The sequence below is a fragment of the Mustela erminea genome, chromosome 3 (genome assembly GCF_009829155.1).
Source record: "Mustela erminea isolate mMusErm1 chromosome 3, mMusErm1.Pri, whole genome shotgun sequence".
Taxonomy (NCBI): Eukaryota; Metazoa; Chordata; class Mammalia; order Carnivora; family Mustelidae; genus Mustela; species Mustela erminea.
This window is the reverse complement of record NC_045616.1, coordinates 30,788,869-30,816,764: the sequence shown is the minus strand read 5'-3', so window position 1 is coordinate 30,816,764 and position 27,896 is coordinate 30,788,869. Positions and strand designations below refer to the sequence as shown.

At 48.9% G+C, this 27,896-nt stretch overlaps 1 protein-coding gene across 5 annotated transcripts in view; it reads right to left on the bottom strand.

The window, feature by feature from the left end:
• The window catches only part of MCC (MCC regulator of WNT signaling pathway), a 433,623-nt gene that overhangs the window by 34,570 nt on the left and 371,157 nt on the right, over positions 1 to 27,896 (bottom strand). For all 5 annotated transcript variants that reach the window (XM_032335530.1, XM_032335533.1, XM_032335531.1 and 2 more), the window contains 6 exons: positions 16,074 to 16,220; positions 15,038 to 15,127; positions 13,805 to 13,953; positions 9,116 to 9,256; positions 5,515 to 5,618; positions 2,682 to 2,865 (listed from right to left, as the gene is read on the bottom strand). In XM_032335530.1, coding sequence (XP_032191421.1) covers positions 2,682 to 2,865; positions 5,515 to 5,618; positions 9,116 to 9,256; positions 13,805 to 13,953; positions 15,038 to 15,127; positions 16,074 to 16,220 — 815 coding nt within the window. The remainder of the gene's footprint in view (positions 1 to 2,681; positions 2,866 to 5,514; positions 5,619 to 9,115; positions 9,257 to 13,804; positions 13,954 to 15,037; positions 15,128 to 16,073; positions 16,221 to 27,896) is intronic.

Sequence of the window (27,896 nt, the reverse complement as noted above, 5' to 3'; positions counted from 1 at the left end):
TATCCAGGCTATCGACGTTACTTAGTTCCTCAGTCCATTAAGTCTATTGTAACTGCTGATGAGGCTAGGACCGAATTTTTCAAAAGCAAAATAGCAGCATCTCTAGGCTCCTGCCAACAGTCAGGTGAAGGGCTGGCTACCATTTTTTATTCTCCTCGCTGGTAACGACTCTGCTGCTGTTCCTTTCCTAAACCACGACCCTCCTGTCATCAGGAGCCGTTCGTCTGCTGCCGGAAAGGCATCTGGAGACCTGACACTCGGCATTCCTTTCCTGAGACCTTGAGGAACAGCTGACGGACACTCTGATTAGGATTCTCCGGGCCAGTCGGTGATCGTGGGAGGAAAAGGGGGCTACGGAGCCAGACAGAGCTCCGACACAGAAAACTCCATCTCTTTCTCCCTCTAAACTTGACATGGGGGCATGTCTGAGCTGGAATGACAAGATTTACACACAAAATTAGTCATTATAATTATGAAAAGGGTTGGTGGTTTGGGACGTTTTCTCAGAGCCCACGGGTCGCATAAGAATATTCTGGTTGTGTCAGGACAAGAAAATGTGGAATGCCACGCCAGTGGGCTGCATGTGGTTCTTCCTGGCCCACCCTGGCTGCTCGGACTCAGGTGGGAGGGTGAAAGTGAATTTTTAAGGACGAGAGAGTGAAATCTGAATTAGAGTCCACTGTACTTTGATGGAAGACCCATTTGAGGCGGAGAGCATCCTTAAAAAATAAAGACTCTGGGGGCACCTGGGTGGCTCAGTGGGTTAAAGCCTCTGCCTCCGGCTTAGGTCATGATCTCAGGGTCCTGGGATCCAGCCCTGCATTGGGCTCTCTGCTCGGCAGGGAGCCTGCTTCCCCCACCCTCTTCTGCCTACTTGTGATCTCTGTCTGTCAAATAAATAAAATCTTAAAAAAAAAAAAAAAAAGACCATGTCCTGAATTGAACTCAGCCTGTGTTAAGATATCACCAAAAATTAAATTTCTCTAAGAAAACGGTCTCAGAATCAAGGCTCACCTGTACATTAAAGTATTTCCAGCAAACACTCAAAATGAGGATCTCCCCTAAAAGGACAGTCTTTTTGTCCATTTTGTCTCCAAATTTGTCTCTGATCTGGATTAAAACAAAATTATTTGGGGAGTGGGGAGGTGTGAGCAAAGGATGTGTAACATGCCCCTTCGAAGCTACTGAAACAGCACATATTCCCCGTCGACTGGCTTCTCGTGTTCTTGGATTCAACAGAACAGCATCACTGACAGCCCGGAGACTATGTTTCTACTCTGAATGAACGAGGAAATTATAGATCATACACATCTGGAAAAGCCATTAAGGAGAGCATCTGCTTTCTATGTTCAGCAGAAGAATGTGGTTTTTAAGACAAAAATAAATTATAATCTCTGTTTCACTGAATAAGATGACTGGGGCGCCGGAGTCAAAAGCGACGGGCTCCCTGGAGCCTGTGAGCACCTGGCCAGCTCTGCTGTTGGGAGTAGCCCCTCTCCCAAGGCCCCAGGGCTGGGGCAGATACATGGAGGCACTCAGCCAGATGGCTGGGTCCTGCCAGTGGGAAGAGAGACGGGAACATTTAGTTGCTTTCAGGCACCAAGGAAACGCCAGGATTTCCCCTGTGGTTCCTGAGATCCCATCCAGCCTTCTGAGGTTCTTGTCACTCGGTCGGCAAGTGGATACTGTGCTTTTAACGTCGTGATATGCAGCCTGGTGTAGTGCCAAGAGTAAACGTTGGTGCCGAAGTGCTGGGGCTCAGTCCCAACTTGCCTCTGTCAGCCGTGAGACCTGACTTAGCCAAGTCACTTACAGATCTCTGAGCCCAGGCTCTCTCCTCTGTGCGAACGGGGTAAGTCACCTTCCTGTGTCTTATGATTTGGCTACCACAGGAGAATCTGTAACAAAGTAGTTTCGAGACCTAGAACTGATACATAAAGGGAAGGTGTTCATAGGGCTTGGGTGGTAAGACCTGAGAAGATGGCTAGCAGAGGCTTCATTCTGATCCTCTACCCGCTTCTGGAAGAATCCAGTGGCTTCCACAAAGTATGCTCAGCCAGATCTTCGCTGCTTTCCTCCCCATCTTTTTCATGTACCCGCTTCTAGATTCACAGACACTGAACCTGAACTCAGGCTCGTTGCTGAGTGTCTGCAGACGACCTGCTCGGAATTTGGCAACACTCTGCAGAGCAAAAGAGATGGGAGAGGAGGAGGCTATCGCCCTAGAAGAGCTTACGAAGGACAGAGGCCCGGGGAGAAGAGGGGAGGGAATGGAGCTCAGAAATCGGACCCAGCTTGGGTCGTGGATGCTTAGCGACTGTTTGCAGCAAATGGGCCTTATGCTACCCCAGATGCTCTCGGAAATCAAGAACTATGAAGAAATGGAGAACAGAACAAAACGGGAGCGAGCGCACCAGGCAGAAAGGGAGGCTTGGGTTCCACCTCTTGTGCAAACATCCCTTCTGTCTGGGCTGTGGTCCCCACACTGGCCACAGAAGGCCCTTCCCAGCTTTTTCATGCTGACCCCCCGATTCCCCGGGTGGAGCAGGCTGCAAGCATGGGGGCACCTCTGACCTCATCCAAGCCTCACAGGCTGAGAGCTGGGTCCCCACATGTCCAGCCCGGTGAGTAGACCACAGGCGCACACATGTCCGTCCAGTAGCAGAAGGGCTGAGGATTACCTGGTGTGGCTGTTGGAGGAGAGGCTCTCCCAGGGTTGCACACTGCAGCCAGCCACGGCGAATGCACCCCCGCAGCTACCATCCAGCTTCATGAGCAGGGCCTTGGCCGCATTCTCAGCTGTCTTCCGGCAGTCGTGAGCACGCTTGAGCATCTGAGTGATGTTCTCGTCCCCTGACTGGTCTCCTGTGTTACAAAGAGGCCAAAGGATTAATCCACACGCTTGTACATGAGACAGGCCTGGGAGCACGGTCCGGATCATCAGTTTTTGGCTACCTGGGGCAGAGGTGGCCCAGGGGAGAGAAACGAGCAGGGGATGGCCAGGGAAGAGACACATGGGCAGGGCCGGGCACCGTCCCTTAGAGACTGTACGTAGCAAAGCACGTCTCTGCCCTAGGCTCTGCTGTCCCTATCAATGAAGGGCTGGCCAGCGTGATCTCTGAGGCCTGTCTCTCGCTCTAACATGCTGTGATTTTCTAAGGATCCAGGCTCCTGAGTTCTCCCATTCAGCTGCAATTTACCACGTGGCCATTGTTTCCTGTGGTGGCACATTCTCATGAATGAAGCCCGAACTGTGCCTTGCACACAGCCAGAGCTTTGCTTCGAGCTTTGGATAAGCAAGAGAAACACTGAAGAGTTAAGATGAGCACCTGAGATCAGCAGTGTATTTTCTCTACCACTGCTGTCCCTAACTCTGCTGTCTCTGCTGGAGCATGGTTCGTGACAAGCCCTGAAGCCTCCAGGAGTCAGGTCCCTGGGCTGGAGCAAGACCTCAGGAACGGCGGGCACCCACACAGGGCCAGACAGCGACTTCCTAGCCAAAGATGTTCATGTTCTTGTTGTGTTTTCAAAACCATCCTGGCCCAACAGGTCACCAGTTTGCTACCTCTTCAGCCTAGATCCCTAGTCTTCGAAGTACTTTCAGATGAAATCATATGCCAAAGCCCAAGGCACCAAAATGGTAAATGCAGAACTGGGTGACGTGAACAGGCGTGGGGGTCCTACATTCTGGTTTCCCCCCATCCTCCAAACCCACTGCTGAGGCCCCAAGACACTCCTCCAGCCTCCCCGGACACAGTTTGAAAACCGCTGGTCTAACTCATCTAGAATGAACCTAACGAATGCCTGTGTCATCGACAAGAAACTGAAATAACCACAGGGGCTGGTACTGGCGGCAATGCCATCAGCTAGTCCTCGCCCGGCCGGGCGCCTCTATGGCCCGTTAGAGCGGAACGGTGGGTCCACAGCTGCCGTCAGCAGAATGGAAGGGAGATTTCACAAGGAACTGCCCCAGGTAAGCCAACTCACAGCTTTATGGAGACTGGGGAAGAAGCGTGGGTGTCCCCATCCTGCAGGTGAGCTTTCCTGGACCACCCCCTCCCCCGCGGCCACGTCTCTGACAACTTTCATGCCTGCCTTCCTTCCTTCCACAAATGAGCTAGTTTATATCCATCTTACCAACTGATTGCTCTTTGAATTCTGTTTTGAAGCAGGCATGATATTACTGACTGGCTCGTTTGATAAATATATCATGAGCTACCCAGGATTATGTTAATACAAAGCATTTCATTATTGATTTTACATATTTTAAATGCAGATTCATATAAGCCCTTCCAGCTCCTACCAAGTAACTGTGCCAAGTAGAGAGAAGCCTAATAAAAGGTACCTTTCCAGGACAGGATGGTTTAAAGGCATCTTCTGATCATACAAACTGGAAATAAGAGGATTGATTTTTTTCCCCTTTAATTGATCATTTTCCTTAATACAGATATTTAAAAGGAAAAAAAAAACTTGACAGCATGCCAAGATCATTTTAGGATCTGTTTAATATGAGGTATAAAGTTTTATGGTTTAGTGAAAAGACCCTGAAAAATGAGGGTTCTAATGGAAATGCTGGCAGAGTTTCTACATCTGGGCTGGGATATTAATACTCTTAAAAAGGGGCGGGGGGAGGAGGGTGGTCACCCATGCAAATGGAGGCCTGCTCCCTTGCTTGGCATCTTAGATATGAAGCAGGAAATTAATGCCTGGGATACTTCCTTTCCTTCAGATTTGCTTCATATTCCTGTCCAGGTCAAAACTGAAGGAGGAAAAACCTGTGAGTGTTCAGTGCCCAAGCTAGACCCCAGGTGAGGGGGAGGAGCTGGTGAGAACAATGGGGTAGGGATGCAGATGCACTCCGGAGGCCCCCATGCTAACCCTCTTTGCAAGGTGCATCCTGGAAGGGCGGCCCAGTGAAGGCTCCCAGCCATTGCCGAGTGCGAGGCAAGTGGGTTGGCTTACCCCTCTGTTCGCCCACAGGGCTGAGCTCTGTGTCCCAGGGAGAGCCCTCTGAAGTGGACAGCAGGGTGAGGAACCATTTCCTCTGTGTTTAAGAGGCACCTGGAGACCCGGGAGCGGGAACCCATGCTTCAACACCACCCAGAAGCAAAGTCAACAGAAGCGGTGCATCTCAGCAAAGGCTACGTGGGCAGCAAAGGGACCCTTAACAGTCAGCATCCCAGAGAGAGGCTGTGGGAAAGTCGGTCCCTTTCATCACAAACTGGGGGCCTCCTGCTCCATCTGGTCCTACTGTTGGCCCGGGAGAGTATGTTTCCTAAGAGGGCTTGATTGTTTTAACTTGCCTGTAATTCTGTTTCCACTCCAGTTCTTGCCGCATTCAACATAAACAATTTACTCACTCAGTCATGAGGAAAAAACGAAAAACACACTTGACAAGCGAACTTCATGTCATCGGGAGGTGTTCCAATACCAACAGCGAAATGGGGGCACCACAGAGCCCAGGAGGCAGGGAACAAGGAGGCAGAGGGAGGAAGGAACTTGGGCCACACTCACCAGGGGAGGACCCCACGCCGGCCGCCCGGAACTGCCCCAGGATGAGGCTCTGCTCGCTCTCAGCCAGTGCCAGGAGGAGTTCGTAGGCTTCGATGCACTGCTCACTGGAACAGAAACACACGGCATCCTCAGCTCTGGCAGAGGACAGGGAGCCTCCTCAGTGCTGCACTGTCCCCCGGGGAAGCAGATCCAGACCTGCTTCTCGGCCTCGCTGTCCACAGAAGCAAGGAAACACCTGCAAATATTCCTGTATAAAGCCAGGGGCTTGCTGCTCTGCTCTGATGCCCACCCTCTCCCCTCTCACTTAACTTAAACTTTTGGTTTAAACTAGGGTCTAGGGGCACCTGGGTGGTTCAATCAGATAAGCATCCAACTCCTGACTTTAGCTCAAGTTGTGATCTCAGCGTAGTGAGATGCAGCCCCGTGTGGAGCTTGCTTGGGATTCTCTCCCTCTCCTTCTGCCACTCCCCGCCCCCACTTGTACCCATGGGCACATGCTCTCTCTCTCTAAAAATAAATAGATCAATTGGGGCACCTGGGTGGCTCAGTGGGTTAAGCCTCTGCCTTCGACCCAGGGTCCTGGGATCGAGCCCCGCATTGGGCTCTCTGCTAGGCCAGGGGCCTGCTTCCCTTCCTCTCTCTGCCTGCCTCTCTGCCTACTTGTAATCTCTGTCTGTCAAATAAATGAATAAAATCTTTAAAAAAAAAATAGATCAATGAACTAGGACCTAGAAAGATACAAGAGAAGCAATAAAAGTGGGAGAGTTGGGTCGCCTGGGTGTCTCATCGTTAAGCATCTGCCTTCCGCTTCGGTCATGATCTCAGGGTCCTGGGATCAAGTCCCGCATCGGGCTCCCTGCTCAGTGGGATGCCTGTTTCTCCCTCTCCCATGACCCCTGCTTGTGTTCTCTCTCTTACTGTATCTCTCTCTGTCAAATAAACAAATAAAATCTTCAAAAAAGGAAAAAAAAAAAAGCAGAAGAAATAAGCTTACTGCTTCTTTAACGATCGGCTAAACAGCAAAGGTATTATGCCTGTGGTAGCCAGCCTCCAGGATGGCCCCCACTGATCCCATATGCTAGTGTCCACACCCTCGTGTTGTCTTTTTCTGCACTGTACCAGAGTTAGTCTATGCGACTAAGAGGATATGGAATATCACTTCCAAGATAAAGTTATTTAAAAGCATGGTGACTTCCATCTTGGTCACTCTCTCTTCTCCCTTCACGTCCTCTCTTGGATCATCCTCTCTAGAAAAAGCCAGCTGCCATGTCTTGAAGACTCTCGAGCAGCCCCACAGAGAGACCCATGTGGTGAGGAGCTAAGGCTTCCAGCCAACGGTGAGTGAAGGACTCCACCAAACAGCTGTGTGAACGAGCCTTCCCAGAAGCACATCTGCCAGCTCCAGTTAAGGTTTTAGATGACATAGCCCCAGCTGACAGCTCAAGCAGGCTTCCTAAGAGACTCTGAGCTGGAACGCTACCTAGAGGGGTCACTCCCAGCTTCCTGACCCTAGAAACTGTGCCACAAGAAATAGTTACATAATCATTGGTAGAAAGAAAGGAGAAAGAAAGAGAGAGAAGGAGGAAAGAAGAAAAGAAAGGAATGGGGAGGGAGGCAGGGAAAGCCCCAGAAAGAAGACTATTTTGACCTAGACCTACAGTAGCCACTAGCCACATGTGGCTATTTGAAGTTAAAAGAATTTAAGTTAAATAAAATGAAAACTTCAGTTCCTCTGGGGTGATAGCTGTATAGTTTATGTGCCACATGTGGCTAACAGTTACCATACTACAGCACAGATAAATAATAGGTCCAACATCACAGAAAGTTCTATTAGATGTGTGTAAAATTGCTCCTTGAAATATGTATGAAACCTGACAAATGTGGATTTCTAAGAGGAAGAAATCAGTCTCTCTTCTTTGTGCCTGTCATCACTGGACACACCAGGTATAGGAAGGATCTCAGAGGGACCCCTTCCCCATGGCCACATGGGACCCACAGGGACCCATGTCCGCACAGGAAGTGGAGCATGTGTGTAATGCCTGAGTAGCCCAGGACAAGATGCCTGCTGAGCAGAAATTTCCCTGCTAAGCAAATAACCGATTAGCTTCTCTAAGCTAAGTGGGGAAATGTTGCTTTACTCAACACTTAGTCAACAGACCATCTGTTTGTTGACTGTCTCACTTTCATCTTCTTTCACTGAGAGATAAGGAAAAGAGCCCCATCACTAGCCCCGGGTGCTGGCAGCCCCTCCTTTCAAGGGTAGTCCATCTTCCAGGTTAGACACACGGCAACATTGCTTCATCCACACAGATCAAAGGCAGACTGCAGAGCAGCCTGTTTCAAGAGTTATCATAGGTGGATTATCTGCTTGCTTTGGTGTGTCTGTAAACTAGCATGATTGCGCTTGAGCTCTGGTCTCACGTGTTTTGTTTTTTTAAGTAGGCTCCACTCCCAGCGTATGGCCCAACATGGGACTGAACTCACCACCCAGAGATCAAGACCTCAGCTGAGATCAAGAGTCAGATGCTTAACAGATTGAGCCACCCAGGCGCCCCTGGTCTCAAAGCTTTTGGAGTTTGATTTTGTTTTGTGAAGAAACAAAGTCTCTTAAAACATACTGATCTTTTCAGAAGACGCTAAGAGTAAGGTACAGTCATTACTCTGGATCTTGGCAAATATGCCTAAAGGGAGCCACTAATAAACCCCTGAAAACAATAATGCATAGCTTTGTCACTCTGAAACAAACAGTCACTTGAAAACAGAGAAATTCCAAAGCTGATGAGACTGAAAAAAATGGTACAATCATATACTGCTCGCTTGTCGATGGATGAACAGCAGTCACTTAAACTGGCTTGCTTTTGTGGGGAAAAAACTGCACGTATGCCCGAAGAGCCACAAAAATATTCACATCCTTTGACCTGTAATTCCTCCTTTGGAGATTTTCTCCAAAGGAAAATAGTCTAAAGGATGAAGGCATTATCCGTATTAAATTATTCAGCATAAAATTGTTTTTAATATCCCAAGTCAGCAAAAGTCTAAATGTCTTAGAGAAATGAGTAAATAAAACGATATATAAACTTGAGGTGGGGGACACCGCCATCCATCCCTACACTATGAAACAACATTACAAAACTACCATACACTGAAGAAACGGAATGTCCCGGATTTATAACCATGTAAAATACATAGGACAATGAAAAAAGACTGGAGAAGGCAACAAATGGGCATACAAATATGAAAATAAATACTTGGAGGGATATCACTTCAATAATATTCAAATTCAACACGTTCGCAGAGACATACCAGTCTTCCGACACCATACTTGTTAGTCTTATTTTGTTCATTGCCACAAAGTCTAATGGATTTTCAGTATGTATCACACTATGTTTGCAGGTCCAACCCTCCCACCCCAATGCGTTCTAAAAACCTGGTTTCCACTTTAAGGCAAGTTACCACGGATGCATTTCTACTTTAAAATGCCACCCCTTCCCCGCCGCCCTGCGTGCGCACACGCATGCGCACAGGCGCTTCCGCGCACGCATCCGCACATGCACTTCGGCGCACGCATGCGCACACGCACGCCCGGCCCACATTTGCCTACCTGTACTGCAGGGCCAGCCTCAGCGCGGTGGCGTTGGATTCGTACTTTCCCACCAGCATGCTCATCCTCTCCGCGTTGTTTTTGCATTCTTCCAGGGTTATGGTCAGGAGGTCATTTTGGGATTTGAGGTGTTCGATGCGGCTGCAAAGGGAGAAAAATCTTCCATGACTTCACAGTAGGATTACAATTCATCTGCCAATATTGGAGTCGTCTAAGCCAGATCCAGGCCAGACACACCTGTTAGGATGTGAGCTTGTCAGCGGTTTTAGCAAATGTAACTGATGGGAGTAATAAATGGAGCAACTCTAAGCAGGAGAACCACTAAATTCTGTGTGAACTGAGAAATACACACATGTCCCCAGGTTATTTCCCACCCAGCCCGGGACAGAGCATGTGCTGGGTACCTACCAGGGAGAGAGGTCAACCATGTGACCTCAAGCCCTCAGGAAGGGCTACTAACTGTTAAAACCCCGTGCTTAATAACCCACCATGGCTCTTTGGATGAAGTATGATTATCCTCATTCTCAGAGGAGCAAGGACAGGCACAGAGGTGTTGAGTGCCTTGCCCAGGGATTTGAACCAGGCAATTTGACTTCAGATCCTGTACTCTTAACCGCTCACTACAGAGCAGAAGCAACAGATGAATCAGGGAGTAAGAAACTGCCCCTAATGGCCTCTGAATGGGTAATGGACCAGGAAGGGAGGATTGTGCCCCAAACTCCTTCCAGGTTGGACGGTCCCACAGTTGCTAACTGCTGGTAGGACAGGCAGCAGGAACCTTACAATTTATAGGAATCAGGACTATAAATTCAGAGCAAATGAGTTTACTGCAAAGTTCGAAAGACATAAGCCTTCAGCTTCTCTGCTTTCTGTCCTGGGACGGAGGCTCTGGATGCAATGATTCAGTTCCCAGGGACACACTCATTTATAGTACTCTGACCACCAAGTCTTAAGGACACAGAGGGTTTCACACATACACAATCCAAGTGACTCCTGAAAAGGTAAGGGGTTTGCAAACCATTTGCCGTGGGGGGATCAATCTTAGGACCACGTATCTTAGAGCAGATCATGGAGACACTCACTCCAACATGGGAGATATCCGGTGAGCATGTAGTTCAAACCACTGAGAGGTTTTGGCAACTCCAAGCTTAATTCAGCGTAAGGTTTTACAAGAACATACTTCTGTGTTCTTGTTGACACGAAGATGTCTTGAAACAGTCCCTACTAAGTAGGAGAAACTCTTTAGCTAGCTCACAGACCTCCATGTGACCAATCCCATCTTAGGGGCCTTCTCAGGCAACACCCCACTAACAGGCTACTCCTTCCTTCTGAAAGTGTTCTCTCTCACTTGGGGCATGATAGGTCCCTTTTGGATTTCTTCCCGCCTAAAAGGTCATTTCTTCGGTCTCCTTTGTTTGTTCTTTATTCTTTCTGAAATCTGTGGGGGTTGGCATTCCCTCGGGACTCAGTCCTGGCTGCCCTCCTCTGTCAGTACTCCCCCTGTTCCCCAGGGTGATTTTATCTAGTCTCATGACTCTCTTTAATAGACATCTATGTTCCTCTGGATCCCAAATTTCTTTGGCCCAGACAGCTCTTCTGAGTGCCTGTCTCACATCTCCAACTGCTTCCTGAGATTTCCATGTGGATATCACAAGGGCACCTCAAACTTAACATTACCAAATGAGACTCTGGATTTTACCCAAACCCTGTCCTCCTCTATTGTCTCCATCTCAGTAAATGCTACTCCCCATCCACCCAACAATATTGGAGAGACATGTGAGAATCTTCGAGACCATCCCTTCTTTTTACATCCCAATCTAATCCAGCTGAAGTTTGCACTGACTCTACCACCAAACCCACTGCCCGGCATCTCCTCCCATCCCCTCCACCTTGGCCGCGCTGGGCCACTGCACTCCGTGCTCTGCATTTTACTCTTGTCCTCCTTCCATTCTTTACACCTGAGTCAGCTCTCAGAATTTAAACGGAACCTGTTCTTCTGCTATATAAACAAATGACTTCCAGTGACACTTAGAATAAACAGCGAATTTGGTCCACAGCCTCAAAATTCATGGCCACCACACCCTGCCAACTCTGCCCCCTTACTGCGTGTGACTTCTCCTTCACTCTCTTTCAGTTCCATCGGGCTGTGGACAGATCCTACCTCATGTCAACCTCCTTTTCCACCTTAAGGTTGTTAATTGCTCTGTAAGAATCTCAATGTGTCATATGGATGCTTCCTTTTCCCCTTAAAATCGCAACTTAAAGCTGTCTCTTCAGAGAGGCCTTCCCTGGCTACCCATCTAAAATCAACAGCCACTTGGGGGCACCTGGGTGGTTCCTTTGGCTGAGCGTCTAACTCTTGATCTCAGCTCAGGTCTTAATCTCACGGCTGTGAGCTTGAGCCCTGTGCCGGGCTCCCTGCTGGACGTGGAGCCTACTTAAAAATCAACACCTCTGCCCCTGCTCTAGCATACTGCCCTGTTTACTGGAAGTTTTCTTATGATCTCCTTTTGTTTGCTTCTTGTCCAGCTCCCAGAATAGAATAGAAGCTCCATGAGAGCGGGGACCTTGTCTGTCTCATTCTCCTTTGCACGGCAAATAGCTTAACACCGAGTAGGTGCTTAAAACAGATTTGTTAAGTCAGGAAACACTTCTACCCCACACACAATCACAAAGCTAAGGGCTCTCATTTTGGTGGGTATAATAGGGCCCCTGACTTCGAGGTTAGGTAGTTTAATAACAGACATCAGGGCATACTGGTAGACTATTTCTAAGGTTATTCCTGCATCTAGTTGTAGCTATGGTCATAGGGAAGACACTGGAGGGGAAGTCCAAGGTTGGGGTGGGGGCAGGGGATAGGGGAAGAATTCTAGCTGGGCTATTTAACAGCTCTGGACTCAAGGCAAGTCGCTCAACATGGAAGCCTTTGTTTTCTCATTTACAAAATGGGACTGTTCTGTCCTCCCAAGCTTAAGATGAAGTGATTGTGAGAACCCTCTGTAAACTGTGAGACGCCGAATAAACGTGAGCTGCGAGCACCAAATGCTTCCCTTTTCTTTGGTGTCTCCTAGGTGCACGGATGGAGAAGAAACGAACCACCCCCAAGTTCAACCACAAAGCAGGCTTGTTAAGTCCCAGAATCTGTGGAGAGGAGATCCTCACTCACAGAGGGCCCCTGAAGGCATCTGACTTCATTAAATTGCAAAGGGCATATCTGATTCAATTCTTAAGCACTCCCAGCCGCACTGAGAGGGCAGCTTCTTTACTGCTACAAGGTAATCATCAGGATTGTCACTCTTAAGTATTTTGGATTTAATAAGGAAACCATTTAATTTCCAGATTTGAAATGACCTAGATTGCTGCATTTCCTTAGTCCTCAAGCACTATATTAAACAGCATCAAATCAGGGAGGACTAATATGATAATTTAATTTATTCAGGTTTGCCAGACACCAGGGGAATGGCATTAAGCAACAGAGGAGGGGGACTGGCATCCACATTTCTTTCTGGTTAGTTCACAAGCCTTTCAAATTCTGACTATGCTCTCCCACTGAAGATTGGTGGGTCAAGGCCAGCCGCACCACATTTGGATGGGATTCAGTACTGTGCTCTGCCCCTGCGGGACCCACTGTGAGTCAGTGGTTTACCAGGACTTGGCCCTGGTCCTTCCTTGCTTTTTCAGCAACTCTCATCACAGGGATGACCTACAAGCCAAGTCTTTGCCAAGAGGCATGAGTGCAAACTACCTCTGTTGTGAGATTTAGGAAGAATCCATCGAACTGGAAAAATTTTCTAAGTAGGACAGTTCGGGGTGCTTAAGGTGATTCTAAGTAGGGCTAAGTGGGATAGAACATAGGGATGGAGGGTTGCGTTGTTCACAAAGAACATGAGTAAGATTGAGCAACCCTCCAGAGGAGCAGGGAGGGCTAGACCAGCATGCCTGGTCAATCCCGGAATGCCTCGATCAGACCCATCAGACCGCCTTTGCTGGTTGCTGATAGCTCCAGGCGCCCCTGGGATGCTGACTCAACATTCCGGAGCCGCTCTCTGTGGTTCCCCGCAGCACAGGCCTACACACTGGGTAGCCATCTTGTCTTTCTGACCTACTTGTCATTCATTACGAATAGCTCCCAGGACTTGCTACATAATTTGCAAGGCCCGGTGCAAAATGAAAAGGTGGAACCCTGCTTCATACATTATTAAGAATTCATTTTTATTTTTTAAAAGATTCTATCCATTTATTTGACAGAGAGAGAGAGAGAGAGAGAGAGAGAGAGAGCGCGCACACAAACAAGGGTTAACTGCAGAGGGAGACGGAGAAGCCCGACACTGGGCTCGATCTCAGGACTCCAGGATCAGGAGCTGAAGGCAGATGCTTCATCAACAGAGCCCCACCCAGGCACCCCAAGAAATCAAAATGGTGACAGTAGAGCAGTAAAGCCAAGTGTGGGATCCTTCCAAACACGAGGCCTATGTATTTGACACAGGTCACATAACGTCCACGAAGCCAGCCCCAAGGGCCGTAAGCACTCTTCTGATGGACAAGAAGGTGGGAACTCCCCACGCACCAGCCTGACGGCGGCTGTGTCACAGTTCATAAGCCCATCTGAATTGCTCTTTGAAAGGCAAAGGAGGGCAGCACCCCACCCCCAACAACACCACCGCTCCAATATACAGGATATCTCCTTACCTATTCAACCGTTCCGTTTCCACCTCAAACTCTCGAATTTTGCTTTCCGAGATGGCAGATCCGTGTGAGTAGAGCGTCTGGAAGATCTCCTGGATGTTGGAGCAGTCCTGAAGAGAGTGGGCCAGGTGTTCTGCCACGCTGCTGGATACCTGCATGGGTGGGCACGAATCCCGCTCTAGACAGGGTCGCTTTAAGGACCAGTCCTCAGGCACGCTTTGCATGCAGAAGAATTTACAGTCGATATTCCTCGACAATCAGGCACCCGAAGATGGCCACCCTGATTTTTCCTCTGTCTGTATAACATGATTCTATGATTTAAAAAGTTCACTACTGCGAAAATAGTACAACAACAGGATCAAAATATGGCTGTATCCTCCAGGCTTGTGTTGCCGGACAGCAGATCTGGGGGAGCACGCCTCTTTAAAGTTCTCTAGTTTTGGGGTATCAAACAAAGCCTGGACTCCCCTGACCTTCCTGAGCCCCCTGCGCCTCCGGGCCCCCATCTCTGGTTGCTGCAGCCAAAGAGAGCAGCGGCTCCTTTATTTTCACAGTTTGGCCCTGGCGCCAAATCTGATGCAGGCAATTTTTCTCAGTGCAAAATTCTAAATCAGGGCTTTAAAAGTACTATTCAGGCTTTCCCCACCCCTGGGGATCAAACAGCTAGCTCTTTCAGCCTCATCCCCAAGCTTAAAACAATATTCCTTAGGGAACTAAAGCTACTCCCTGTTCACCATCCATCAGCTCTTATGGCCCCAAGGGGTCTATAGGCTCTCCAGATGGAAACCCCTGGTACTAAGTGAGAAGGTTCCGGTCTCTCCCAGCACTGGGCTGCACTTCAAAGGCAGCAGTCATTCTCCCTGGAGAACACGTTCCCTTTTAAGAGGCATGTGTAAAAGGTAAGATTCTTTTAGAGCTCCCTGACCCACTTGGTCTCGGGGGACCGGGGTGATGTAAAGCAGTTACTTGAAGACTTTCATCTCCATCACCAGTAATGAGACCTAAATCGCCTCTTTCTGACAGTTTTCAGGTAGAGAAAAAGAGGAAGTCTCTTATAGCTGAAGAAGTAATTCCCAGATGAAGAAACCACCGTACCCTTTAATCGGATCCTCTGGAGGGAAATGGGGTATGATTTATTTTATAATTAGCTTGCTCACAGGAGGTCAACCTGGGAAGTTCTGCCATCTGTGTGGCCCTACTGGGCACTCTCTTGCCTGGCTTCTCGCGAACACTCACCCCTATGCTACTGATTTCTGATCCCAAGACCGGCCGATCTGACGACGAAGACTCGGACCTGGTCTTCGAGAGCTTCACCCTCTCAGCAATCTGGAAAAACAAAACACTGTCAAAAAATGACACCTCACTCTCCAGATAAACCTTTGAGACTGTGCATGTACAGGGCTACTGTTCAGCCATGGCAACTCAATGGATTCCTCAGTTTCCTAAAAATAACTCACTCGCCCAATGTTACCACTAATTTGTTTTACCCGGGGTTTTCCAACCTTGGCACTCGTGACAGCTTGGGTGGGACTTTCTTTGTTGTACAGGGCTTTTCTGTGCCCTGTGGGATGGTTAGCAGCACCCTTGGCTTCTAGACCCAAGATGCCACTAGCACTCTAGCGGTGACCATCAGAAATGTTTCCAGACGTTGCCCAATATCCCTTGGGGGGAAGGGGGGACTAGAATCACTTCTGGTTGAGAAATGGTGGATTGACCCCACTGATTCAACTGGATGGTTGAGAACCACCCTCCTTGCAGAGACCAGCAGACCACCAGGGAAGAGCACATGTGTCTTGGGAACAGTCCCTCTGGGGCACTCTCAGCATACGTGCAGGAAGGGGCTGCTCTAACGGCTATGGCCTGCCCAACAGAACCTACTGGTCTGCAGACAGGGCTGGTGGTCCTATGAGAAGGGCACCCACTGGTTCATTACTCAGGGTCATTATTCTGCGCTGAATCTCAGTCCTCAAGAGCAACTATCCATCCACCTCTTACTATGGTAGAATCTGACAAAACATCTCACTTTCTACTACGACTGGTCAGCTGTGACCTGTTCCCGCTGGCTGATTAATGAGAGTTGGCATCCAGATCATAGTCAAGACAGACCAAGCCACCAGTGGGTTAGTTAGCATAGGAGGTCGGCGAGAGACTTAAGGGAAGCTCCTCGGGGCTCTGTGAGCTCATCCCATGCCCACACGATGGCCATGCTTGGTAGAGGCTGATGTGGATTCCAGATAAAACAGCAGGGCTCCTGTCCTTCCCTGGAGCTCACCTTGGCAATGGGGATGTCATTGCTGCTGCTGCTCGTGCTCAGCTCCCCAGTGCTGGGGTTGACTGGGCGGTTGGCCGAAGTGAGGCGGCCAGGGCTGGAGGGCCCCGTGGCCTGCACGCTCTGTAGTCGTGTTTGAAGCTCTCGAACCTGAAACAATAATGCAAACTTTAGACACAGTTGGTGGCTTTCCTGGCCTAAGAGCAAAATAGCCAGATGGCTGGGTCATCATTTCCATGAAGAGCCAGGCTTTGCTGAAGAGCTAACTAAAACTAACTTAGTTGAGTCCACATGAAAGTCTGCCGTATTCTTAACTAGACCTGTCACAGGCCGGCCGTCATCTGTTCTTCACAAATAGGATCTAAAAATGTTTTCTGAGGCTCTGAAAGCTCCCAGCCAAGGTGGAAGGACCATCTTTAAGGAATGTTTATCCATTCTGCCTCACAGGTCTGAACATCTTGGGCTCTGCAGAGGGAGAACCCGGAATGAAACCGCCACTCGCCTGGAGCTCAAAGTTCGGAGGAAGAGAGAGCAAATATTTTCAGTGCAAGTGCACGTGAATGCTGTAAGTATCTACCTCGGGGGTGATAGGAAGGCGAAAAGGGGAGAATGTGCCTTCATCCCTAGTCGACCGGGAAGGAGGGGATGGTACTTGGACAGAGTCTTGTGACTGCCCAGACCACAATGGACAGGATGAGGAGGCGCCGGCTCTGGTGGTGGTGTTGAACAAGCTGGGGGAGGGAGACCACCTTGTACGAGCGCACAGGCATCAGGGTGACGCACTCTATCTGAAGAACTGCACGGTGTGGAAGAGCCCTGTGCACCAGCAAGGAGGGGAGGCCAAGGGCAAGACACAGAAGCCTCTGCAGCTTTCCCCCTCCAGGAGACTTCAGGATGGGATTACGCAGGGTAGAGCGGGAAGGAATATCTAACCCGGAAGGAATATCTAAACAGTCTTTCTGCAGAAAACAGAAACACCGGGCCCTTGGAATTACATTTGGAACACACCTTTACCTACACACAATTTAAAGGCCCAAAGTCTCTTCTCTGTGGTTATGGCTGGATGATTTCCAAAGTGAGACGTGTTCCAAGTAAGTGAAAATAATTGTTAGAAATTGGTCTGATGACCTCGATCACAGTTTCGTCATCAGGTACAATGTCTACCGTGAAGGGTAAACTGATGACAGCACCCCCGTGTCCTTAGAAACAGGCACCAGGTCCTGCTGGGAAGAATTAGCACTGAGGCATCTAAGTCAGGGCTTTCCAAACTTGTCAGTGCCCCAGTAACAAGGAGGCTTGTTAAAGCACAGAGCCCAGGGCACCATCCCCAGGGACTCTGATTTACTAGGCGGAATGTGCATCTCTAACAGGTTCCCAGGATCTGCAGATACTCCCAGCGGGGGGTTCACATCCTGAATCCTAAGGGACCCCAGGGCCACACAGCACTTTAGTCCCAGAGACAGGAGGAATGCACCCACATCCTTAACACCAAACCCTTCTCTAAAAGCGACTAAAAAGCTTTTTATATTAAGTATCTTGGATGTCTCCATCCTGCTAAATTGAGAACCAAAAGTAATTGAAGTTTCAATAATTCATCAACATCTTAGAAGCCAAAATAGGAAATTTCCCTCAGAGCGAATTGCATTCAACAGTGTAACAGCTAAAAAAGTGCCTCACGCTCTCCTGTGGCTTCCAGTAACGGGGGGTTGATGGGAACACGGGTCATCCTCATCGCACACCAGACACAGGGCAGACCGCAGAATAGTTTAAAGACCAGAAAAACACATGCTTGTTAAAGCCAAAGGGCATTGCTGGTGAGAGATGGCAGGGCTCATTTTGGACTGGTCCTCAACAAACCAAGAAGAGGCATAGCGCAGATGCCTCGTTAGGGCGCATGGGAAAGGGGGAGGGCCTGATTTCCTGTCAGGCTGGCTTCCTGAAACCCAGGAAACCTCCCTGATGGTGACCATGGATTTCTGTTGCTCCTGCTGTGAAAATCTGATGAGGTCCTGAATAATTAATAATGTTAACACCACTCCAAATTCTAGAGAGTATCTGAATCATTCACAAAACAATCTGTGGTCAGTTCCTAGAATGTCAAGTGGCCCACTGACCTTATTTTAAAATATAAATAAATTGTCCTGGGGAATTTACAAAAACTGCATAAAAACTACCCATGTTATTGAAAGACGTTTCTTCTTCACATCACTCAAGTAAAACACGTCCACTGTGGAAAATTTAGACGGCAGTGAAAAATAAAAACAGGAAAGGTGCCCAACATTCTTTCTTCCGATCTTTCCACGGCTTGTTTGTGCACAGACACGCGTGCTTAAGACGATTTCTAAATCTAAATAACCGTTTTCGTTTTAAAAGTGTTAGACCTAGAGGACAGAGGACGCCTTTGAAAACTACAGAATGATAAACATGTTTATTTTTGGTCTACGCTTTATCGTTTAATGATAATTGTTAGGCTGCGAAGAAAATCCGTCTGAAGGGAGTGGAGCAAGCTTGTCATGAAGACAGACAGCTGGCTGGATTAAACAGCCTTCTCTCTGTTCTTGATTGGAGGTGGGGAGGGGTCCTAATTCATTTAAATGAATAAATGCACAGAAAAGAAAGCTACAGCCAATTTGCTGATTCCCCTTTGGGGAAGCTTCGGAGAGGGGAGAAACTCAGCTGTGATTGTCTCCATTCCTATTCTTAATCCCTCCAGCAGGTTTTGTCATACCCTTTTCACTCCACCCCCCGACCCCCACCCCACCACCAAAAGACAAGTTCAAGTCCTAAACCCGCAGTACCTGTGAATGGGACTTCATTTTGGAATACGGTCTTTGTAGATAAAATTAAATTAAGAATCTCAGGATGAGATCATCCCGGGTTAGGCTGGGTCCTAACTCTAATGACTTGTATCCTTATGTAAGGAAAAGGAGAGGGAAATTTAAGACACAGAGGTATGTGAGGCACCCGGCTGGCTCAGTTGGTGGAGCGTGTGACTCTTGACCTTGGGGTTGGGAGTTCAAGCCCCATATTGGGCATAGAGATTATTTAAGGGGGGAAAAAAAGGCAAAGAGAAAAAAGCCAAATAAAGATAGAGGGCTGAGACTGGCCTCAAGTCAAAGACCTCTGGGACCTACCAGAAGCTGGAAAGTCAAGAAAGGATTCTCCTCCAGAGCCCTTGGAGGAGGCCCTCCCCTGCCAACACCTGGATTGCGTGGACTCCAGAACTGTGAGAGAACACATTTCTGTTGTTTCAAGCCACTGAGTTTGGGGTAATTACATAATATCCCCATCTGTCACCGAAAATATTGTATTTTAAAAAAATATGTTTGTCTCTACAAACTATGTGGTTCGGAGTCAGGGGGGTGGCCAGGAATCACAACTACCCCAAACTAGGAACCGATACCTGTAAGAAGGTCATTCATCACCCTTTCCAGGTTTTCTCAACTGGAGTTTGGCAACAGAATACAAGATGTGATCTGAGTGGCCATTTTCTCATTTCTCTAGAAGGGAGCACACAGCCAGTCCTCATCTAGGATGCCCTGAAGTCAATCTGTTGCAGGGGCGCCTGGATGACTCAGTCTGTTAAGTGTCCGACTCTCGATTTCGGCTGTCGTGATCGCAGGGTGATGAGACCAAACCCCAGGTCGGGCTCCATGCCTACATATGATTCTATCCCTCTTCCTCTGCCCCTCCCCGACCTCATGCGTGCATGATCTCGCTCTCAAAAAAAAAAAAAAAAAAAAGGAGTCAATCTCTTGCATGTATCGGAAACATGATGGGGTATGAAAGTAAAATTTTTGTTTTTTTAGGGGCTTGGAGTCTAACCAAACACTGCCATGTGAACGTGCATGGCATGGGTATCAATGGGAACGTCAAGTATAAAAGAAACACTGCTTCCGCCTTGCCACAGCGGGAAACGCTGGGCCTCAGTCTTGGAGGTCAAGTCGCTGTTCGCCAAGCCAAGGAAAAGGAACAGACAACAGAGGCAGGGTCGAGCAGGGTGGGGGAGGACTCGGAAGGGAAGGAAGGACACGACACTGAAATGCCAGAACTCTGCATTTCTCGTTTATAACCTAACGACTCTCAAAGAGAGCAAAGGGTCTTATAAAAAGATCATTTGATTAGAAAAGAGGATGAACTGAAATGAGCAAGAAACGGGGTGGGGGGGTGAGTCGAGAGAGACGATGAGGTTCAAACGCAGCGAGATGGGAGCAAAAATGGCAGAATACAGCCTAGACCGGCGTCGCCCCACTACTTCTGGTAACACTGGTGATGTTCTGCAGCCACCTCACGTGGCTACTGAGAGTCTGCAGGGTGCCTGCTGGACCCGAGGCACAGAATTTTTCATTGTATTCTATTTTAGTCCATTTGAATTCCAATATAAGTAGATGTGTGTGGCCAGTAGCTACTGTATTGGTCAGGGCAGTTCTAGAACCATTCAAGTAAGTTCAAACAAACAAACAACCCCAAACTGGGGGACCCCCGGGTGATTCAGTGACTCAGGACCCTACTCGGCACCATGGGGAAAACGTAGGAAGGAGCAGATGTTCCAGAGAGAACTAAAGATGCTAGCTTTGGACATGCTGAAGGGTAGAGGATACTCAGCCAGCAGTTAGAAATATAACCTAAGGGAAGGAGATCAGAACTGGTATATAGTTTAGGAATTCTGTTGTGGATGAGGCTGCCCACTGATGAGGCGAGGCAGGGCAGGGGCAGGACGGGGAGGAGAGCCCACACGGAGCCAGGTGGGCTGAAGGATCCACGGACAGACGAGAACGCGACTTGGCTCCAGGAAAGAAGGGAAAGAGGAGAGGACTGGCAGTAAGAAAGGTGAGTTTGCAGACGGGAGAGAGAGGGTGGATAACACAACGGCCCCCATCTGACAGTTTGTTTCCCTAAGAGAAAAGAGCTGAGGTCCTCTGCTAGGATTGAGGGAGGGAACAGCAGATGTCAGAAACGAGGAAGGGAGCTGAATGAGGACCGGAAAACAAAAAAGAAAAAAGCTTACACAGCAGCGCTGAGAACTCAGCTGAGCTCTTTCATTCAAGACAGTAGGCTGAGTAAATGCATTGTTCTCTTCAAACTCTGGAGACCTCGTGAAAATAATAGTAAAGAATAAGAAACGGATTAAAACCGTAACAGTGAAAAACACATGCTTAGGGCATTAGCAGAAAGATTTGGGCACATTCTGTAAATGCAAAGTGGAAGGAAGAGTATTGATGGAAGGAACAGAATGGTAAAGTCAAATTCTATCAAATACGCAAGAGGAGGCGGCCTGTCTAACCTGGAGGAGGTTGGCCGGCCTAAGACTCAGCTTTGGCAGGTATACGAAGCATAAGAATGAGAAGGAGACTGAAAAAAATGGGAGGAATATCGGTCTGGAAACAAAACAAATGACCATTTCCAGCACATGACAGCCTCAACTAAAAGTAAACAGGCACTCCTCCTCCTAAGGGTGCATAGAAATGTAGCATAAAAGAGGAACAATGAGAAAGACATTCACTGCCAAGGTTAAAAGAGAGGCAGTGAAATCTCCAGGTGCCAGAAATGAAGTGGGAAAGAAAGCTACAGAGGTTAGGACGGAGGTGGTGTTGCAGCCCAGGGAATGGAGAGCAGGGGGTAGCGTGTGGGGCCAGGAGAGGCGGAGAGGGGCCCCTGCGAGTCAGGCAGTCTGTGTGCGCACCCTCCTCTGGAAGCCTGGAAACTTCCCGCCCCACCCTTCTGTGACCAGTGCACTAGTTAGCAGGAAGCCAGAAGGAAGCCCTAGAAACTTGCCTGGGTGGTGGTGGTGGTGGGGGTCAACCATAAGAACCCCAAAATCCCACACCCAGGATGCATTCGGGTGTTGAGTCCAAATCCATAGTATTTTAGTATCTATGTACTGCAGGGTCCTATCTTAGCAATGACGAGTTAAAACTGGTCTGGATTTTGCCAGCCGGCGGTTGCCTCAGAGACTTAATTTGTAAATCACCCACATAATGATGCAGGGTTGGGGGGGTGGACAGGAGACAATGCTCCCGTGACTGGAAGGGGCTGGCCATGGGGGGATGGTTGCATGAAGGGTTGGTGACCCAGGAGAGGCAGCAATCTACAGCACGAGAGGAAGCCACCCGAGAAGAAACAAACATGAAGCAAGCAAACAGCAAACTATGTCATAATCAATCTGCGTAGGGCCCTTACGAAAGATACAAAGATTAATTTCCTTTTTTTTTTTTTTAAGTTTTTTCTTTATTTAAGTAATCCCTACACCCAACGTGGGGCTTGAACTCATGGCCCCATGGCACGCTTTTCCAACTGAGCCAGCGAGGCACCCCTAAAGGGAGTAATTTCTCTAAAAAGTAAGGAATTAGGGAACAAAACAGGCAGCCACCAAAACAGAATAGGTGGACGAGAAAAACACGTAGCAGAAAAGGCAGCCGACAACACAAAATCAATGTACTTGTTAACCTCTCCACCAGATAAAACCAAAAAAAGAATGAGTGACCTGAAACAGAGTGCAGGGAAATTAATTCAGAACACAGCACAGGGAGCTAAAGAGATACAAACTGTGTATGTGTCACTAGAGCCACAAATGACCCACCGAGGGCCCAACATACTTGTAAAAGAGTTCCAGAGGAAGACAATGCAGGGAGTGACGGAGAAACAGTATCTGAGAAGAGATGTGCTTTCCAGAAGTGGAGGCGGACCCGAGTCCTAACACTGAGGCATCACCCTGAGTTCTAACAGGTGGCAGGGTGTCGAGACCTACAAGCTCTTTGATGCACCCTCCATCAAGGGGTTGAGTCCCAGACCCCTCCCCTTGCCTGCGCCTGGCCTGGGGGGCTGCTTCTAAGGAACAGACAGCAGCAGAAGCCATACTTCAGAGCCTCCGAGGCCAAGTTAGATCAGGAGAATCTGTTTTGCCTACTCCCTCTAGAGATGCTGGCTCTTACAAGCCGGCCACTCCACTGTGAGGAGGCCCGGGCCACCTAGAGAAGAGGTCCACAGGAGTTTCTGACCAACAGTCCCTGCTGAGGTCCCAGAGGACAGCCAGCCTCCCCCCATGTCTTGAAGGACGCCTTCAAGAGGACTCTGGCCTCGCCACTGTCTGACTGTAACCACATCTGAGCCCAGGTGAGCTGGGCTGCCAGCTGCATGGTTCTGGGGAGCTATGGACTTCCAGATAGGAATAAGTCATTGTTTTTAGGTCTTTAAGTTCGGGGTGGTTTGTTATGCCACTAAAGCTACTTGGAAAATGAGGATGCAAATGTTATTGCATATGTAGCAACACTGTAAGGCACATGTAGGGGAAAAAGGAATAAAGAGATCATCTTCAAGCTGGTGGGAGGCGAGCCACCTTAGGTTCTGAGAGCAAGCATGTGGTCCGTTCGATTCATTGCTGTGTTGCCAGCACCTTGAACACAGGACCAATCTCATTGTAATTTGCTGAATGTAATGGAAGAAAAAAAAAAAAACCTCCAAAGACTAAGAATGATCGCCCTAAAATTTAATACCTAGCTCAACTACTGTGGTAGACCAAACCGTGGCTCCCAGAGATGTCCACATCGTAGCCTTAGAAAATAGTGAATCTGTAACTTTCCATGGCAGAAGGGAACGTACAGGAAAGATGGAAGAGCCTTGACAGGGGAAGATTATCCCTGATTATCTGGCAGACGCCAGCCATGGGAGGCATCCTGGAAGGAGAGGCAGTTAGAGAGGGAAGTCCATGTCTGGCCTCGAAGCTGGAGGACACGGTGTGAGTCAAGGAGCGTGGGCTGCAGCGTGGCACTACTCTGCTGTTAGGGAGTAAGATACACTTTGTATTTCTAACCTTCAGGGCGGTGAGATCCCCGGTCCATGCTCTTTGCAGCCAAGCTTGTGACAGATCATCATAGCAGCAACAGGAAGCTATGCAGCTGTCATGCTGGGCATGGGCAAAAACAAGGACATTCTCCAAAATCAGGAGTTTGCCCTGTGTGGACCTCTACTGAAAGGACTCTTTAAGGATGCATGCTTCCTGGTGCCAGGAAATTAAACCCAGAAAGAGAACCCTCTGGAAGAGATCTTGGTACACACAGGAGCTGGCCGAGAAGTAGAGACAGAAGGAACCTTCTTCTTATGCTGCCCACGAGGGCAGGGACTGGCAAGGTGTTCTGCAAAGCCAGCCCGTAATGGTTAGTCCAAGGAGGATGCGCCCCAGGACTCACTACTAGACACGTACTGCAGAGGAAATCCTACCTGGGCCCAGAGGGGACGTGGGCAAGGGCCCATGTGCCATAAGGCTGTCTGTGGCAGTGGGAAGTCTTGTTGTCCGGCTCGGCCCACATGGTGGGGACCCTACACACTATGAGGCGGCCGTGAGTACATCGGGCCCGATGGGATACACAGCAATCTGGGCAGATCCAGAGTGCTGAGTGGGAGAGAGAAGCCTACGGCACAACAACATGTACGCAAATTAAAAACAAGACACAAAACACTGTGTATAAAGACATATGCAAAGTGGGGAAAGGGAATGGGATATAAAAGGAGTAAAAAAAAATTAAGTGAGGGACCTTTCACTGAGTGTGCTTCTGACAGAGGAACGTCGTTGGCTTATCTCTCTGCCCTCGCAGGCCCAAATAAAAGCCAATGAACGAAAGAAAGTAAATACAAAGATGAGAGATCAGGAACCTACGAGATCATGGGAGCCAGACGGCGAGATGCTGGTGATGAAGTTTCTGGAACCGGAGCTGGCACCCAGTAGGGTGGGCGTAGGGGAGGGTTTCCCAAGCGGGGGGGTAGGTCTACCAAAAAAGGGAGCCCAGGACAAGTGTAAGATGGGTCAGCTGCTGGACACTTCCATCTCCCAGGACAGCTGTAGGGACGCAGACAAGACGACTGCAGGATGGATGAAGTCATCTGTGAATGTGGTTCACGGACGGGTGACACGCAGGAATGAAAGGCAGCCCGGGAGTCCTGGGCAGGATTAGAAACACGGTCACCAGCTGGAGGGGTCCGCTCACCTTATGATGTGCAACCATGTTCGTGGGAGGTGAGGGGAGCCTGTCATTTCAAGCTCTTATGTTGTAGTTCATAATTTCACTGTGTGTTTTGGCCATGCAGAGGGGCAGAACCAGCAGGCCATAAAAACTCTCCTCGAAGGGGTCTGTGCAGTTGGGCCCTTCTGCTTCTCAGAGAGCAGCCTCCTCCAAGTCCAGATTTTGCTAAGAACGGCTCTCTTCCTCAAGATTTTAGCTCACTGGGGCGCCTGGGTGGCTCAGTGGGTTAAAGCCTCTGCCTTCGGCTCAGGTCATGGTTCCGGGGTCCTGGGATCGAGCCCCGCATCGGGCTCTCTGTTCCGTGGGGAGCCTGCTTCCTCCTCTCTCTCTGCCTGCCTCTCTGTCTACTTGTGATCTCTTTCTGTCAAATAAATAAATAAAATCTTAAAAAAAAAAAAAAAGATTTTATCTCATTTTATTTTCGTTGTTGTTGATATTGACATTTTTCCTTTTTTAAAATTGTTTTCTATTATGTTGATTTTATAAGACTTTTTCTTGGAACCCTCAGACAAATGAGGAATCAGAATTTATTTACAGAAAGGATACATTTGTTCCTATGAATCTCATTTTTACATTATATTTCAGGAAAAGTTATATTTTCATTGGTCAGGGCAATTTTGTGCAGGCTGAAACAGAAGAGGAAGGGGAGACCACAGAACAGAAGAAGGGAAACAAACCCAAAAGCATTTCCATTTTCTGAAGATGTGCTAGGTGCATTGTTTTCTCTTTTGTTCTACAGACCACTGAAGAACCTGGATCGGATCATCAAAATGGCCGCCAACAGGGAAAAGGTCAGTTTTGGCTGCCTTCCTCATTTCTTACTAGCTTTCCAACAAAGGGACTCAGCTACTTTCTTGAGAGCCATCAGTCTCCCTTTGAACAGCCTGACCTGGGATTTCAGAGCAGGGGTTGGAGAAGAGAGGCCAGAGATGGAGAAGCAAACACCGGTGCCTTCAGAAGAGTGTGTTACCTCACACTTTCCGTGACACAAATGTGTAGGACTCCCTTTTAGAGTCCCTGGAATGGTTTCCAAAGAGGACATGAAAAGAATCATAGTTCTGTGGGATCTCTGCCTCGGATCCCACACTTCACCCCTCCTCAGACCATAGGAGGAAGGGTAATAGGTTTTACCAGTGACACTCTGTTGGGCTCAGATGAAGAGAAATACACATACAGGTCACTTATCCTCTATGAAACAAACTCCTTTTGCCTTCGCTTACTGTTGTCTTACCACGCCAGCAAAACTGGCCTGTCGAAGCCCAAGGAATCTGGTGCCCATGTTACCGTGCAGAGGATGGTTTACTAACTTCGAGCCTGTGTGGAGGCAGGTGACAGAATGAGAAGAGGGATGAGGACCAAGGAAAAGCATCTGGACAGTAGGACGATGAAATTGCATCCCATAATAAGGCTACCAGGGCCCAGTTTTGGCACCGGCGTGGACTAGGACCAGATTATCAAACTTCTGTGGGTCTCCGTTTTCTCATCTTTAAGAAGGGTTTAATACTAGCAGCGGTCTTGTAGAATTCTGGAACACAGGAAACGAGACGTGCCTACATCCTTGCTTGTCACAAGCAAACGCTCAAAGTACGTTCAGCGTTTGAATTTAGGCTTTAAATCCTGCTTAGCCGTCAGAGGATCTGTTTTTAGTCTGAGAGGGGTAATGTTTACTCTGAAAATGTTCAGAGAATGTAATACTATCAATATGAACAGGTTTTTAAAATTAAGCTATCAGGATTGCATTGAGGGGAGGAAAAAACAAAAAAAGAGAAAAGACCACAGTGGCTAAGTGGCACCTTGAAAAACTCTTTTCCTTTCCCAGATGCGCATGGGGAGTTACGCACCATGCCAGCCAATGCCCCCTTGCCTCTGGGGGCCCCTGGGTGCCCATGTCCTGCTGGATTCTAGGACAATCACATCCTTCTCTGCCCTCCTTCCTCTCACTCCTGTGACCCCCCAGGAGCGGACAGAGCAGGGCAGGCTCTTTACAGCAAGTGGCTCCTGCCCAGACACAGGGCTCATCCCCACCACACTGTGGCCCAGGAAGAGCAGTCCAGCTGCGAGGAAAAGGTGCCAGAAAAATTGAGGTCCTCTCTTTGATTCATCCCGCAGGAGCAGAGGTGAAGACGCCCAGAGAGGCTCTTGGCCCACGTCCAGTGGGTGACTGAGGGATCGTTCTCTTTCCTCTCCTCGAGCGCTTGCCAGGGTCAAGACGAGCAGAAGCGTGCCAGGGTCCTGCGCCCCATCCCTTGATTCGGCGGCTCATGGAAGGGCCTGGGCACATATCCTCCAGAAGAGTTTCCAATGATTCCGACACGCGCACGGAGAGCCACCGCCAGATGGAGGGGCAGACAGCCCATTTCTCTGGCACCCTGATTCACGTCCAAGTCTATCTGGCGTCACACTCAAAGCAAACAAACCAGCTGAGTTAGGAACATTTTCTGCTCCGCAAATATCCACGTGCTCCTTCACGTTTCTCAGTCCCTCTGTGGTTGCGGGGAGCATCTGTCCGGTTCTGGCCAATGGACGGTGAGTGGGGTGGGTCCCTTCAAGGGACGTTTCAGATGATGGGTGACATCAGCCTGCCCCACCGAGGGACTACACGGAGCAGAGCTCTGTGCTATTCTGTGTGTTCGTATGCCCACACCTGTGCAGGACATGCCGTGCAAGCGAGAAATGAGCTCTTCCAGGGTGCCACGCCACTGGAATCAAGCAAGCTCATTTGTCACGGCTGGATAGCCTATCCTCATCCTGGCTAACGGATCAGCCACACCAAAGAAGAGTCACCTGAGACCCCCAAAATAGCAGCTGG